This window comes from Megalops cyprinoides, chromosome 17, assembly GCF_013368585.1.
Source record: "Megalops cyprinoides isolate fMegCyp1 chromosome 17, fMegCyp1.pri, whole genome shotgun sequence".
NCBI lineage: Eukaryota > Metazoa > Chordata > Actinopteri > Elopiformes > Megalopidae > Megalops > Megalops cyprinoides.
Genome location: NC_050599.1, coordinates 10,977,976 through 10,991,554, shown reverse-complemented (window position 1 = coordinate 10,991,554; position 13,579 = coordinate 10,977,976). Strand labels below are relative to the sequence as shown.

At 45.9% G+C, this 13,579-nt stretch overlaps 1 protein-coding gene across 11 annotated transcripts in view; it reads right to left on the bottom strand.

Moving 5' to 3' along the window:
* Window positions 1–13,579, bottom strand: part of LOC118791878 (nesprin-1-like) — a 142,568-nt gene that overhangs the window by 41,642 nt on the left and 87,347 nt on the right. For 7 of the 11 annotated variants that reach the window (XM_036549356.1, XM_036549360.1, XM_036549362.1 and 4 more), the window contains 12 exons: window positions 11,994–12,191; window positions 10,846–10,986; window positions 8,965–9,090; window positions 8,134–8,295; window positions 7,321–7,515; window positions 6,560–6,739; window positions 4,389–4,580; window positions 1,379–1,513; window positions 1,012–1,112; window positions 674–827; window positions 311–442; window positions 53–208 (listed from right to left, as the gene is read on the bottom strand). In XM_036549356.1, the coding sequence (XP_036405249.1) occupies window positions 53–208; window positions 311–442; window positions 674–827; window positions 1,012–1,112; window positions 1,379–1,513; window positions 4,389–4,580; window positions 6,560–6,739; window positions 7,321–7,515; window positions 8,134–8,295; window positions 8,965–9,090; window positions 10,846–10,986; window positions 11,994–12,191 (1,872 nt within the window). The remainder of the gene's footprint in view (window positions 1–52; window positions 209–310; window positions 443–673; window positions 828–1,011; window positions 1,113–1,378; window positions 1,514–4,388; window positions 4,581–6,559; window positions 6,740–7,320; window positions 7,516–8,133; window positions 8,296–8,964; window positions 9,091–10,845; window positions 10,987–11,993; window positions 12,192–13,579) is intronic. The other 4 variants (XM_036549357.1, XM_036549361.1, XM_036549366.1 and 1 more) reach the window with 1 other exon arrangement.

Genomic DNA, 13,579 nt, shown 5'->3' with positions numbered 1-13,579 from the left:
TACCCAAAGGAAAGGCTCATGTACCACAAGGGCCCCCATAGAATGGTCTCACCTCCTGGTTGCACAGCTGCGTCTCAGCGTCTTCGGCTAGAAGCACAGGCCCGGAGAACAGGTTGTTCTCCACGTCGTCCAGCCAGGAGGAGCTGGCTGACACAGCAGTGTACAGCTTCTGCCCCAGAGGAAGGCTGTGCTTCTCAGCGCCCCCTGCCTGTGGGCAGAGCACATGATGTTGTCACTCCATGTACAGTCCTTTGAGAATACACACCTGTGGGACAGACACGGGAACAGAACAGGAAAACTGGTGACGTACCTGTGAAAAGGCCTCTTGGTGGGCCTGGCTGAATTCTCCGAACAAAGACTTGAGTGAGGACTTGTCCTGAACCTGGGCCTCTTCTTTAAATAATGACCCAGAGGTGGTAACTCTGCTGGGCCTGTTGTATACCTGTGTATGACAGCAAACAAATGTGACATAGCATTAAGGACACAAGACCACGGATTGCCTTGAGTACTCTTTCCAGGGCTTGGGTCTACAACTGCACAGCAATTTACACACTGGGTCAAAAAGAATGATCCCACAAAAGGGTTTTAAAGAACACCCTATGTGCCGCTGTGCCGGAGGGCCACATGCGCCCAATGCCTGCTGACTGCTGGGATGGTTAGGAAACAACCGTACTGGCTGCTTGTGGTCCTGCTCCACCGTGTTCTTTAAGAGCTGGAGTTTGGTGTTGAGGTCCTTGTTCAGGCTCTCCCACTTCTGCCTCATCTGATCCATTGCGGCCTGATTCTCGCCCTCCAGGTCCAGCTCCTGGGGTACGGTTTCTGTCACACTGCAGAGGAGAGAGTGAGAATGGGGTAGAGCAGAGAGGAGAGAGGATGAAACAGGGTTTCAGCACAGAGGAGGGAGAGAGAGACAGAAGGGTAGATATAGATGAGATGGGGGTAGAGCATAGAGGGGAGGGGATGAAGAGGGGTTCTGTGTCAATCCTGAGAGGCCCACAGAGGTACACCTACCTGGCTCCGTTGGGTGTGGCCTGTTGTGTCAGAAGCTCCTCCCCTCGGGTGGCAACAGACTGCAGCAGCTTCTTCTGCTTTTCCAGCTGTTCTTCCAGCTCCTGGGCAGCACAGCAAACACTGTTAGCTTTTGCTGCCATGTCTTGCAGTATTCAACCCATCTAATACATTGCAAAGAACTGTCATATTTTGAAATGAATAAAAACAGCTGAACACGGACAAGATGATATGTCCTGCTTGTTCACCTCTGGGTAAGGAGAATTTTAAAAATAACACTGTCTCCACATCCAGTCCTCACAAATAAGCAGGCTGTGATGGCCTAAATGAGTCCCTATCATGTTTGGTCCTCCTGAGGCGAAAGCTGTACCCTCTGTCTCTGGACGCTGTCCTGGTGCTGCTGGGAGCGTGTGGAGCGGGCCTGGGCCAACCAGTCCTGCACACTGGGGCTCTGGGACAGGGCAGAGTCTGGCTCGCTGTCCTCCTGTTCCTGCAGGGAGCCCTGCTGGGAGTCAAGGTCAGAGGTCACGCGGGGGCACATCCAAGATACACCCTAGTAATGAGCAGCAGGGCAGTAGTGTACACTGTGCGTGAGCAACTGGAAATTCGGGCTACAGTACTCTACCCTCAGGCTTGCCTGTATGTACATAGAACAGTATTTAAATTCTTTTACCATGGTACCTTGGTCTCATGGCAGCGAAGGCTCTGGACTGCCAATTTTAGCAAATGCGCTGGTGTAGAACCAGCAATAGAGCTATAAACAGCAAGCCTGAAAGTAAAATATATTTTTACCCAATCCCACTGATTTACAGGAAAAATAGAATCTTGATTCAGCAAAAAAGATTTAAAACCTGAAAAAGCAAGTCTAACTGATCAGCACCATAAACAGAAGTGAATACTATTTCAGCTGCACCAAAGATGAATTTGAACAGACAGACACCTCATTTGGAGATTACTGTCCTGATTAAGTCTTCCTGCTTCTCAGGTTGTCCTTAATTTTGAAAAACATATTCAAGAATAACACAAGACAATGGATACTGATATAAACTAAAGAGTATCGTGCAAAAGGAGAGAAAATTAACACTGTCTTAAATCAAAGGTAAGGACAAACTGCACAATTGTGGAAGTGAATTTAGATTTAAAACCCGATTTCAAGATCACAAAGATAGTTAAGAAAACAAATACATTTTGAATGGACCATTCATACTGTCTGGATGGTTGTGGTAATTACAGGAAATACCCCTATTGTGAGCTTTATCTCATAACAGGGGAGCAAATTGCGAATTGAGCCCATGAGCAGCTGATGATTACTGTGGGACAGGATTACATGGATTAACTGTGAATAAAAATTTTGGTTGGAGGAGAGGCTTTGTGGACCCCAAAATGGGTGGAGTTATTATGTCTTCTCAAAGACTCAGTGATTTGAGTCAGTCACAGTGCAAACTCATTTGGTTAACATGAGTCAGTGACAGAGAGCAAACTGTAGCTCCACCCATTATGGTATCAATCAAACCTAACTCTCCCATCAATAACCTCTACCTCCTACGAAAGCATCATTTTAAATTGCGGAAGACTTGTGATAAAGCACAGGGCTCAATGTTTGTACACAGCGATAAAAAACACACCTGGGCCTAATATTGTATCATTGGTAAGCACTTTCCCGAAATGGGCTGCACAGTGACCTTTGGCCTGTTTATTTAAACAGCCCATGAACACACAGGACAGTGCGCCTTTATGATAAGTGGCCATGTGCCCAACAATGGTCTCCCTGGAACTGTTTATCCTCTTTGTATTGCAGGACAAACACCCATTGACACAACCGTCAGAAAGACACAGGAGAGAGGCACTACAGTAAGCAAAGCCAGGGACAGGAGATGGACATTACATGCAGTCTCCGGGGACGTTTCAGCTCTTCCCATGCAAGAGAGGCCTGTAGGGCACACAGGGGCGGAGCAGGGAAAACAGATCGCACATGTGAGTTAGGCAGGTCCTGCTGACCATCCTGCCGCCATAAGGCCTAAGGCACATCTACTCATTTCAATACATCTAAGTACTGTCACCTCTGACCGGAGCCACATCTGTTGTGTCTGTATTATTGGAAATAACGAAGGGTTTTTGGGATATGAAGTGAAAACCTTGTGTACTTTGTTTGCTTGGTCGCTCGTCTAGTGTCAGCGTCACAGGCCTTGGTCATCAGCCTTCCACGAGAATAGAACAGATTATCCCCTCTTAGCGATTCAATCGCCACAACAATCTTCCTGATACGTGAAAGTGTATTCTTTTTTTGGTTTCCAAATGAGGTTTCTTGGAGTAACACAAGCTCAAATCATCAGCCACTTTTAAAACTTATTACGATATTTCTTCTAAATATTTTACTGTATCTTTTCAAAGTTCCAATATTAACACATCCCAACGACTTACACTGGGTTTATTGTTTACAAATTTGGATTTGGAAGTGATAATACTCACAAACACTAACAGGAGTTGGGATAATTAAGAAATTACTCTTTAACACTCTTGATTTAAAACCAGTTATCAAACTGGAGAAAACTGGAAAAGCCTGACCTCAGGGTTATGACATCTGATGTGCATGACTCAGGTCACAGGGAAATGCTATTAGCCAACATACAACTGCAACTAGCAACCACATTACATAGTAATTTTACAAAAGGTAAAGGGTGGAATAATATGAAGACTGAAACAGGGAATTATCTGTATACTGTAATGTAAATTAATATTGTAAAATTGAAGAAAAGGGTCACACAGTAACACTTTACATATTATGTGCATATAGTAAATCAGCAGTGAATTTTCTCAAATCATATCAGTTTACCATTATAGTGTTTCTAGACAACATCACTTAATCTGGATCTCCCTTCTTTCTGTCCTGGCTATCTCTGGCTCAAGTTATCTAAAGACATCAAGGATTTCCCAAGGGCCTTAAAGGGTGATGGTCTAACATGACACTGCTATAATACCGTGGAGTCACGGAACCAAAGCTGTGCAGCATTTATATAGCTGTATATAGTTTCCTCTGCATTGTCTTATATAGATTATCCATTATATTCATTATCCATTATAATATAGATTATCCATTTGAGAACACTGACCGATATCATCGAAACAAATGCACCCAAGTACAGATGACTCAGAGCATGTATTCACATTTGCTGTTTACATGAGCAAACCTGCTTGACATCAAGGTGACAGACAGTCTCTCCATGACCATGCAAGAGTGAGGAAGTGCTACATCACACAATTAACTGGAGCTGTCACACACCTCAAAGAGACCAGGGTATACAGCAGTTCATGCTATGCCACTGAGAGGTGTGTGGGGGGGTGGAGTTGGGGGACTGGGGTGGGGAGGGGTCAGGGCTCACCTGGATGTTGATCTGTTTGTCCAGCAGCATCCTCTGCAGCTCCAGCAGGCTGCTCTTCAGGTTGTGCAGCCGGACGGCGAGCTGCTCGGCCTCCTCCCGGGTGTGGGCCTTCCCCTCCAGCAGCAGGCTCTCGCTGTGTACCGACAGCTCCGACAGCACCGCCACCTTCTGCTCGATCTCCAGCAACATGTTCTGCAGCAGCAGGAAGAGAGAGGCCAGCTCGAGCATGCCGTCCCTGCCTGCGCCTGTGCCCGCGCCCACGTCCCCCCGGCCCCCCTCCGCACCCCGCACTCGAGGCAGCTTCACCGGCTCGGGGGCCTGGGGCCTCCCTCGCCCCCGGCCACGGCTCTCGTGCTGAGCTGCCCCTCTCTCATCTCAGGCGCTTGGGCTCCCCGCCCGCGTCTCTCCACAGCAGCGTGCTATTTCCGGGTCCACGCAGCAGTCAAAAGCACAGACACGGGTGTCTTCACGTATATCTCCCTCTCGCTTAGGCTCGGCTTAAATCTCAGAACCGGCATCTCCGGCCGTCACCACAAAGAGTCCCAGCGGCACCGCCTCCTCGGCTCTGAGCAGGACCATGACTGTCTCATTCAGTAGTCTTGAATAGATTGCTCGCAGGCAGACAGCTTCCCTTCCACCCCCCCGTCTGCTGTAGCCACCTACTTGGATATTCAAGTAGGTCCGTCTGGCCCCCGCCTCCACCAATCCTGCGCTGGGAATCTATTGGTCAGATAATGCCGCTACCCATGGCGACCCTGACCTGCGTGCAGTAGTCTTCGGGCCCCACAGAGACATATGCATAATCTACTTAAGGCCTGCACAGCCGCTTAAGGTCCCTGCCATCTAAGCGTCTGCTCTATCTCCGCTAATGTCCTTGTTCACCTGCTGTCAGGTCTTCCCTGGGAGGTGCCTGTGAAATTCCGGGGCCGTTTGAGACACCCGGCGTTTGGGGGAAACAAAGCTTGCTTTGGAATGAGGGTCGAATGACCCCCGCGAGGCACTAATCTGGAGACAAAGCACTCCACCTCCCCTGGCAACTGCATCTGTGTGGCACAAAGCAGGCCCCATATGAAGGAATGCAGGCCCTGCTGGAAGCTACAAAGCCAGCGAGGTCAGATCAGGCGACAATCAAAATTTCTCCTCACCAGAAAGTGGGATAAAAGCTATTCTAAATCAAATTCTAAAAAAATCTATTTTAAAGGATAATTGCTCCAACAAGCTTCTTTACAGATTTCTTCCTGTGTGATTTTTTTCCCTATAAAGCATGTGAAGAGAAGTGTTTGCTCTACCATGCTAAGATCTCAAATGTTTTCACATTCAGCTTTGCATATTTTCATTTTACTGCATCGAAGAATTTCAAAGCACAAAAGAAATGTGGGCTTCACACAATGCACTGATAGCCCAAAACCTTTCAGTGAATATTAATTAAAATATTCAGGTATGATTTACTGCTGATAGAAGGTGCAGAGGTTCATTTATTAGGACATCTAACTGTTGCTAAATTATGACATCTGTGAGGATTTCATGTTATAAACAGATTCTAATATAGCCTGTACTGTACTATATCTGAATGTATTCATATTTTCTTTTCCAGATTCTGTCAGTATCAGTAGTAAAGAGCGAAAGAAAGTGGTACACTCGCACTGATGGTGGTCCCTGATCATGGTGGTTTATTGTTCAGGTTAGGAATAATTATCAAATAAAGGTAACTTCTCTCCCTTGTTGCTCAATGCCTGAAAGTTTTTTTTGTACCATAACCAATATGACTGAAACACTTTGCACTGCCCATTAAACAAACATAATCTGAGTGTGACATTAGAATTTGAGCTCTCTACGTTATTTATCCTTGACTGCGTGTATTTTCCATACACGTGTGACCATACTGAATGTGCGTACACAGTTTTCACACATCTTTCATCAGCCCCGCTACATTTCCTTGGCTTCATTTTTAGACAATAATACCAAGTACAGTGAACTCTAGCTGACCTCACTCAAAGCTTAGCTTCTACCTTCCCCTAGTCCCCACCTAAATTAGCGCCTAAGGTAATGACTTTCTCACAGCATCCACACAGACTCCATCTCCATGTTGCAGTTGTACGGGGAACTTAGAAGGGTGAACTTAGAACTTAGAACCTAGAACGTAGAACTTAGGACTCAGAAGGGTGTATCACCTGGCAGCTGATGAGCTGCTCCTCCATGTCCATGTCCAGGTCTGTGGGGCTGGGCCGCAGGGTGGAGCTGAGGGAGGCGCGGGTGTTGAGCAGCCAATGGTCGAGCTCGTCTGCCTCGCTGTGGTAGCGCTGCAAGGCCTGCACCTGCCGCTGCTCCTCCAGCTGCTCGCTCAGACGTTCCTGTAGGAGGCGCCGTATACAGTCAGATCAAGGGGGCACAGTGTACCCAGAGCAGCCCTAACGGTTAGAGCTTCACCATGAAGCAACTCAGGAGTCATCCCTGTAGAGTCTGTATACTTATTGCTTGGGGTGTTTTCTACCCTTTTCTAGCTTAGTGTACTCAGCTCACCACTGATAAAACAATCAAATGTAGTGAGTAGGACAGCTGACTCAAGCCGATTCAAACCCACACAAAGTGTGCTATCTGCAACAATCAATTGTTTGACGTAAAATCAATTCACATTCAGACCCAGGTGGTTATCAAGTGTAGTGTTTGTGTATTCTCAACAATTATTAACATCTCAGCAGTGTTGTTTTATTGAGATGACCACGAACACCAAAATGGAAAAAACTCACTGCTGGGCCCGTAAACCTGAAATGACTGAGCTAGCTAAATATGGGGAAACATAACAGAGATGCACAGAAGGGGACACAATGGGAGAAAGCATATAACAGGATGAAAGGATCAACAGAGGGACGTGGCACAGAGGAGGCAGGCAGGAAACGTCCAAAACGACAGCCAGAGGTCAGGGTGACATTACCTCCAGAAGCTGCCGTTTCCCGGAGGCCTTCATGCGAATGGTGGCCATCCTCTCGGCCAGCACCGTGAGCGTAGACTGCATGGCCAGCTGGTCTGCGGTGTCCGAGTCCAGGGTGTCCGAAGCCAGCTCCTCGGCGAAACACGTCTGCAGCTCGTTAATCTCGTCCTGGAGCATCAGGATCTCGTCCATCAGCGCCTGACAGGGACAGAAGCCGTTATACTCAGAGAAAAATGAACATACACTACATTCCACAATCCACCCGGTCTCCTGCCCTTCTTGGGTGAATAACACTTCTCCACAGTCACGTCTGACTATTAAAAAAGAGTATTTTGTAAGCTATGTGCTCTGTATTTTAACATGTTCTAAAAACGCCCAGTAATTATATGGCAAGGATTCCTGACTCAAATTAGACCACTGTCTTATACCTCCAAACTGAAGGAAGGAAATACAAAATGCTGAATCTTATTCCCCTTAAAGCCCACTGCTGCCCTGGATAATGGCTATGAGAAGCGCAGCTGCTTAAATGTCAGTGAGGGCCCACACTATAAACCACTTTAAAATTCTTGAAAGGGGGAATGAATTCAAATAATGACCATCATTACCATGTATCTTTGTAACAAAGCCTGCTCAAAATTCTCATTTGAGGAGAGAAGCGCCACATATATGGCTATAAAATCTGTTTCTCTCAACATGTTAAACATGCTGTTCGCATTGAACAAGGTGATCTGCAGAAACAGTGCCACCACCACCACAGCATGCTGTTCCGTCCCGTCCATCCCCTGACTGGCCCCACCCCCTCGCCCTCTCCCGCACCTGGTGGGCGGCCATCTGGCTCTCCGGGCTCTTTACTGGCTCCAGAGCCTCGTTCAGCTTCACTTCTATGGACTCCATCTTAGTGGATATGGACTGCAGAGAGTCCTGATAGTGTTGCTGTCTCTCCAGAGCCTCGTACAGAGTCTTCTGTTTCTCGCTGATCTGAGGTCAGAGAGGGGTGACAAAGAGTCATCACACAACACAAAATGGCTGATTCAATATATGGTTGCAGGACAGTAAGTAAGTTACACTTATAACACTATTGTCTGGCATAAAAATAAAAAATAACGGATAAATAAGGCAACATATACTGAGTATTTTTGCACACTTTAAATACAGTTAGATTTTGAATATCATATTTTACCTTACATTGACATGTGCCATTAGTTCATTGCTCATAAGCTCAACAGCAGTGTCCCATCTTGGATGAAACTCTCACAAATGCTCACACCATATGTCATGGTTCCACATAAATTACAGGCCAGAGTAAAGGTAAACCTGCAAAGCAACAGTATGACCTAGCAGAACTGGGCTTGTAACCTGGAACCAGGAACTGGCTTGTAACCCAAAGGCTACAGGTTTGATTGAACTCTTTGTTGAACTCTTGACCGAGGAACTCAACCTGAATTACTTTGATAAACGTCAAGCTGTACATATAAATATACCATATAAGGTCCTAGATAAGGGCATCCGCGAAATACATGAATAACAATACGACATAATGTAGCATTAAGGAGAGGTTTCATTGTACAATGAATGCGGAAGAAGGGACGCTAAAGCACACAAAACAGACAAACGGTATGTTCACTGCTTTCTGCAGGCCAGACGTACCACGTTCTTCAGTGTCTCCCACGAGCGCTGAAGATCGTCCAGGTTTGCCACAGCGACAGAATCCAACGACGGGTCATACAGCTCCTGAATTGGCGCCCTACTGAGCGGGGCTCTCCCTGTGGTGGCCTACAAAAGGCAGTACAGAGGGTCAGGTGATTAACAAAGTCACAATTGTCTCCACCTTGGTGTCATGTACCAGGATGATGGCCTCAGAGACCCAGGCCCAACAGCACTGAAGGCTCCGGTCCCTCAGAGATGACAGTATGTTTCAATATGCAGCGAACAAAAAAATATTGAGACATTATAACATCGGTACATGCAGTGCAGAATATGACGAAGGCCATAACTGTACTCCTGTTAAATCGCTTTAATTTCTTGTTGAAAAATGTTCTTGATGAAAAATTCCAATGAAAAGCAGTCTGTACTGTTGTAAACATCACCCTAAATATTTACAGGAAATAGGAATACCTTTTAGTATACAATGCAAAAATGTTTATAGAAATTAACCCTGTTAATTTCAAAACCATCTTAATGTCACATTGTTTTAACACCATTTACCACTCACCATTGCTTTCAGTGTTAAACGGACTCTTAATATAACGAGGAAACCCAATTATTGTTACCTTCAGAATACCCAGCTGCAGCTGCTTCACCTTTGGGTGCATAGCTTTTAAATAATTGATTCAATCAATAATAGCTTGCATAGCTGTACAAATATTATAAACTGCCAATAAAAGTCATTGCAACAGTGATTGAAAAGAATATCATCAGCTAAATTAACACTGGTTAATGGCTTACCATAACTACACCAAAAATGTCTGCACGTCAACTCAACTCAAAACAATCGACAATATAAACCTTTTTAGAAAGGTATTAACTTTAATAAACTTAATGTTCACTTTTTAAATTTGAGGCTTGTGAAGACAGCTCAGCTCTCAGAGTAGGTGCCTAACTGCCTAACTGCCTGTAACTGCCTAACTGCAACCCTTAAAAATAAATGCTTTCTTGCATCTTGGAAAGTGAGTAATTTTCTACAGTGGATATATATAAATGCCATTTCTGTTGCTAAAAATTCCTGTAAAATTTCTAGTAGCAGACATATTTAGGCAGAGTACCTTGCTGCAGTCTAGTTGGTCTGCTCAGATTTAAAGATAAAGCTACTTCAACCATTTTAGATAGATGGAACCAAAAACCACACGAAAGATATGACAACACAACATGAAAGGTACAAAGGCCATTAAAACAAGTAAGGGACAGTGCAGAGTGGCAAGGTTAATTCAAAATTATGCTTAAAATTTGATTTGAAAAGATCAGAAAGAATGTCTGATTTTAGCATTGGAGGTGGATGGAGCATTGATTTTATGAGGTGAGAATGGTGAAAGCTGATTTAGAACAAGAAAAAAAAACACAGGTAATGCGGCAGACAGAGATATTTTAATGTACTCTTTTCGCTTTGCAGACTGAGCTTCAACATACTGAAGCCGATTTGACCATTTCAACATGTTCTTTTCTGCAATGGGATGAGGAGGTGCAGGTTCGAGCTTCTGAGCTACCAGCTGCTTCTAAAATTAATTCTTCAGAGGAGCTGCCTCTGAATTATTTGAGTTGCTTGTCCCTGTAAACAACATGCACCACTGCTACAGTTACCGTATGTTTCAGTGCATGCTGGGATAGACCAGTCAGAGAAGTGAAGGCCAAAACAGGAGAATTTTTCGGTTCCAACCATTCCAGACCAGGTCAAGGGACCAAACCTGAATGTTTTGAAGCTTTATAGACCTGGATCCCGGAAGGCTTAAACTCAGAGCCCAAACACTCCTATCCCGTGCAGAAGCCTGCCAGCATGGTGGCCTGGATGCCAATTTGGGGGGGGGGGGGCTATACCTGGTTAATGGAAGCGTCAGTGTTAGCCACGGGCGAGGGGGAGCGACAGGCGGGCGGGGAGGAGACCTCACTGTTGGTGCCCTCTTCCCCAGACTCCTCGGTGACAGGGGAGAGGAGCGTGTGACAGCGGCCGGCGGTCATCTGACCCACACAGAGCAGGTTAGGGGCAGAAAGAGACACACAGGCAGGGAGCGGATAGGTAAAATCACCCCAGAGAGAGAGAGAGACAGAGAGACAAACAGAGAGAGACATTAGTGTGGGGATTGGGGGAGAGGCTTCAGGCAGGGAAATTTCAGTTTCTTTGCAAAGCTGATTGGACAGGAAGAAAACGAACACGTCAAAGACTGATCCCATCAAAACATGAAGACATAACAGAGAGTTTGTTAAAGCTTTAAGAAACAAAATAATCATAAGCACACAATGCTGCAGTAATGTCGGTAGTCATGATACCAATTTTTAAAGTCTCCCTATTTAAGAAATAACTTACTCGTTGCAAATAAGACTTTTCTGGAATCCCTCACAGAAAAGGAAAGCTAAACCATAACCGTACTTTCATTATAAAATAAGGCTAATGCCATATACCCTCCAGCAAAAGGCCTACAGAGACTAATATCAAAAGCAGGTTATCTACCAGAGCATGGCCAAATTAGGCACTGTCTCCAGCACTACCTCTCTGTTGGCCTGAACAATACATGCTGTCTATGACTACAGTATCAGTTGCAAACTGAAATCGACAACAAATATCAAATGTAATCCGAGTCACATTCCACTTCCCAGGCAGTTGACGCTGAACTTGGCTCACTGTATTTAGGCATCATTACAAGTCATTTACATTTCATTACACATGATGCAAGGCCAGGCAACTGCTTCATCTGCAACACTGCAAGCCTTTAGAAACAATCAATAACATCAGAGTGAGCGAGCCAAAGAAACGCCACCACCGGCATGCGTATCTGTGCAGTCAGACTCCATCCAAGAGTGGGCTATACCAGTGGTAAAAATAAGATTGCTGTGTCTGCAGCAGAGAGAAAGAAAAAGAGAGAGAGAGGGGCAGAGAGAAAAGGAGGTACAGATAACAAGAAAGGGAAAGAGGAAGAGAGAGAGGAGGGGTACAGGAGCACTTTGGACGCCAGGCCCAGGATCCTTACCATCACCACGGAGGGGTGCGCCGGAGGGTGTTTGGGGAGGACCTCAGCGTCCAGCTCATCCAGTCCCTCGGACAGCCCCTCCACTTCGGTGACCGTCAGCAGCATGGTCGCATGCTTGGCTTTCATCGTCAGCATCTTGCACTTAGAGTTGAGGGAGGAGATCTGCTCCTGGTAGCCTTTGATCTTCTGGGCCAACTCCTGTCAAAACATGGACCCCCGTATCGGTCAGTACTGGTGGAAGGAGAAGGAGTCGTCTGGCCAAAAAAAAAAAAAAAAGCCTCCGGTTCAAGAGGGCTCGGTGCCAAAACGCCGCGCGGAGAGGAGCCCCGGGGAGGGAGAGGAAGGGCTGCTCTCACCGCCCGTGAGCACGCACGAGCTCAGCCGCTGTGTCAGAGCCAGCAGAGCCAATGAGCTGGCGGCGGAGGTCTGTGAGTCACGACGTCCCGGCAGCAGAAGCAAGAGAGCAGCGAGCGGCGCCTGCAGACAGGATGTTTGGCCGCGGAACATCGGAGAGCCGGATAATCTCTCCGCAGCTGCCCCACCGCACCGCTCAAAACACAAGCCCCGGACTGCAGGAAGTGGGCCAGGCTCCGGGCCCCCCTCCCCGCTCCCTCCCGCTCTCCTCCAATCAGGGAGCGGATTCCTCACAACAATAGAGCGGAGACGTGCAGGCAGGGAGAGCGAGAGCGAGGGCGAGCGAGACGGAGATTGGCTCACTGCCACAGCGAGGGCAGAGCCAGGCCCAGCCCCCAACTCCACCCACCCCCCCCACCTCCCCACTCCCCTCCCCTCTCCCCCAGATGGTCGGTTCCCTGATAATTAGGTCATGTGATATCTGAAACGGTACAACTGCAGTGCTCAGCTCTCCTCCAGCAAACCTCAAAGCAAGGCTCGATCTGATCCAAATTTAAGCAAAGCATCACTAAATTGGAGTTTACCAGCATATCAGTTCCATTTTAACCTAAAAACAGAAAAACCGTATGGTTTTTTGGTTCAATGAAAGACTGATTTACACTAATTAAGCTGCATCATATTCATACTGCACTATGTTTGCAAGCATATGCTACATCTATATGAACTACTGTACAATACACGTACATACCTTAAGTGCCCATTCCCAGGACATGCGCTAAGGAAATGAAATAATTCCTTATTTTGAGCTGGTTATACAGTTATTCAGTGGGATGAACATTTGTATTGCCTTCATGAACATAACACATAACCAGTATAGTGTAGTAGGATCCACATTAATACACTCAGAGCTAATAATTGCATATAGAAATACATTTGTTCTCCCTGTATCATTACAATAATTTAAAGGCATGCTGTCTTTTATTTTTGTTCTGAATGATTTCATAGTTATATTCAAATTTCAACTGGCTAGCTGGAAAAAAAGATTTGATTATCTGATCTGTAATACATAAATTTAACATTTAACCTGTAAAAGCCTCTCATTTTATATGAGTTTCTGGTAATGTTTGTTTCAAGGCCTGCCTGCAATCTATTTACATACAGAAACAAGTTAACCTTTAAACAGCACCGGATTTCAATAAACCACAAATGAAGCCCTTTTATTTCTTGAAATG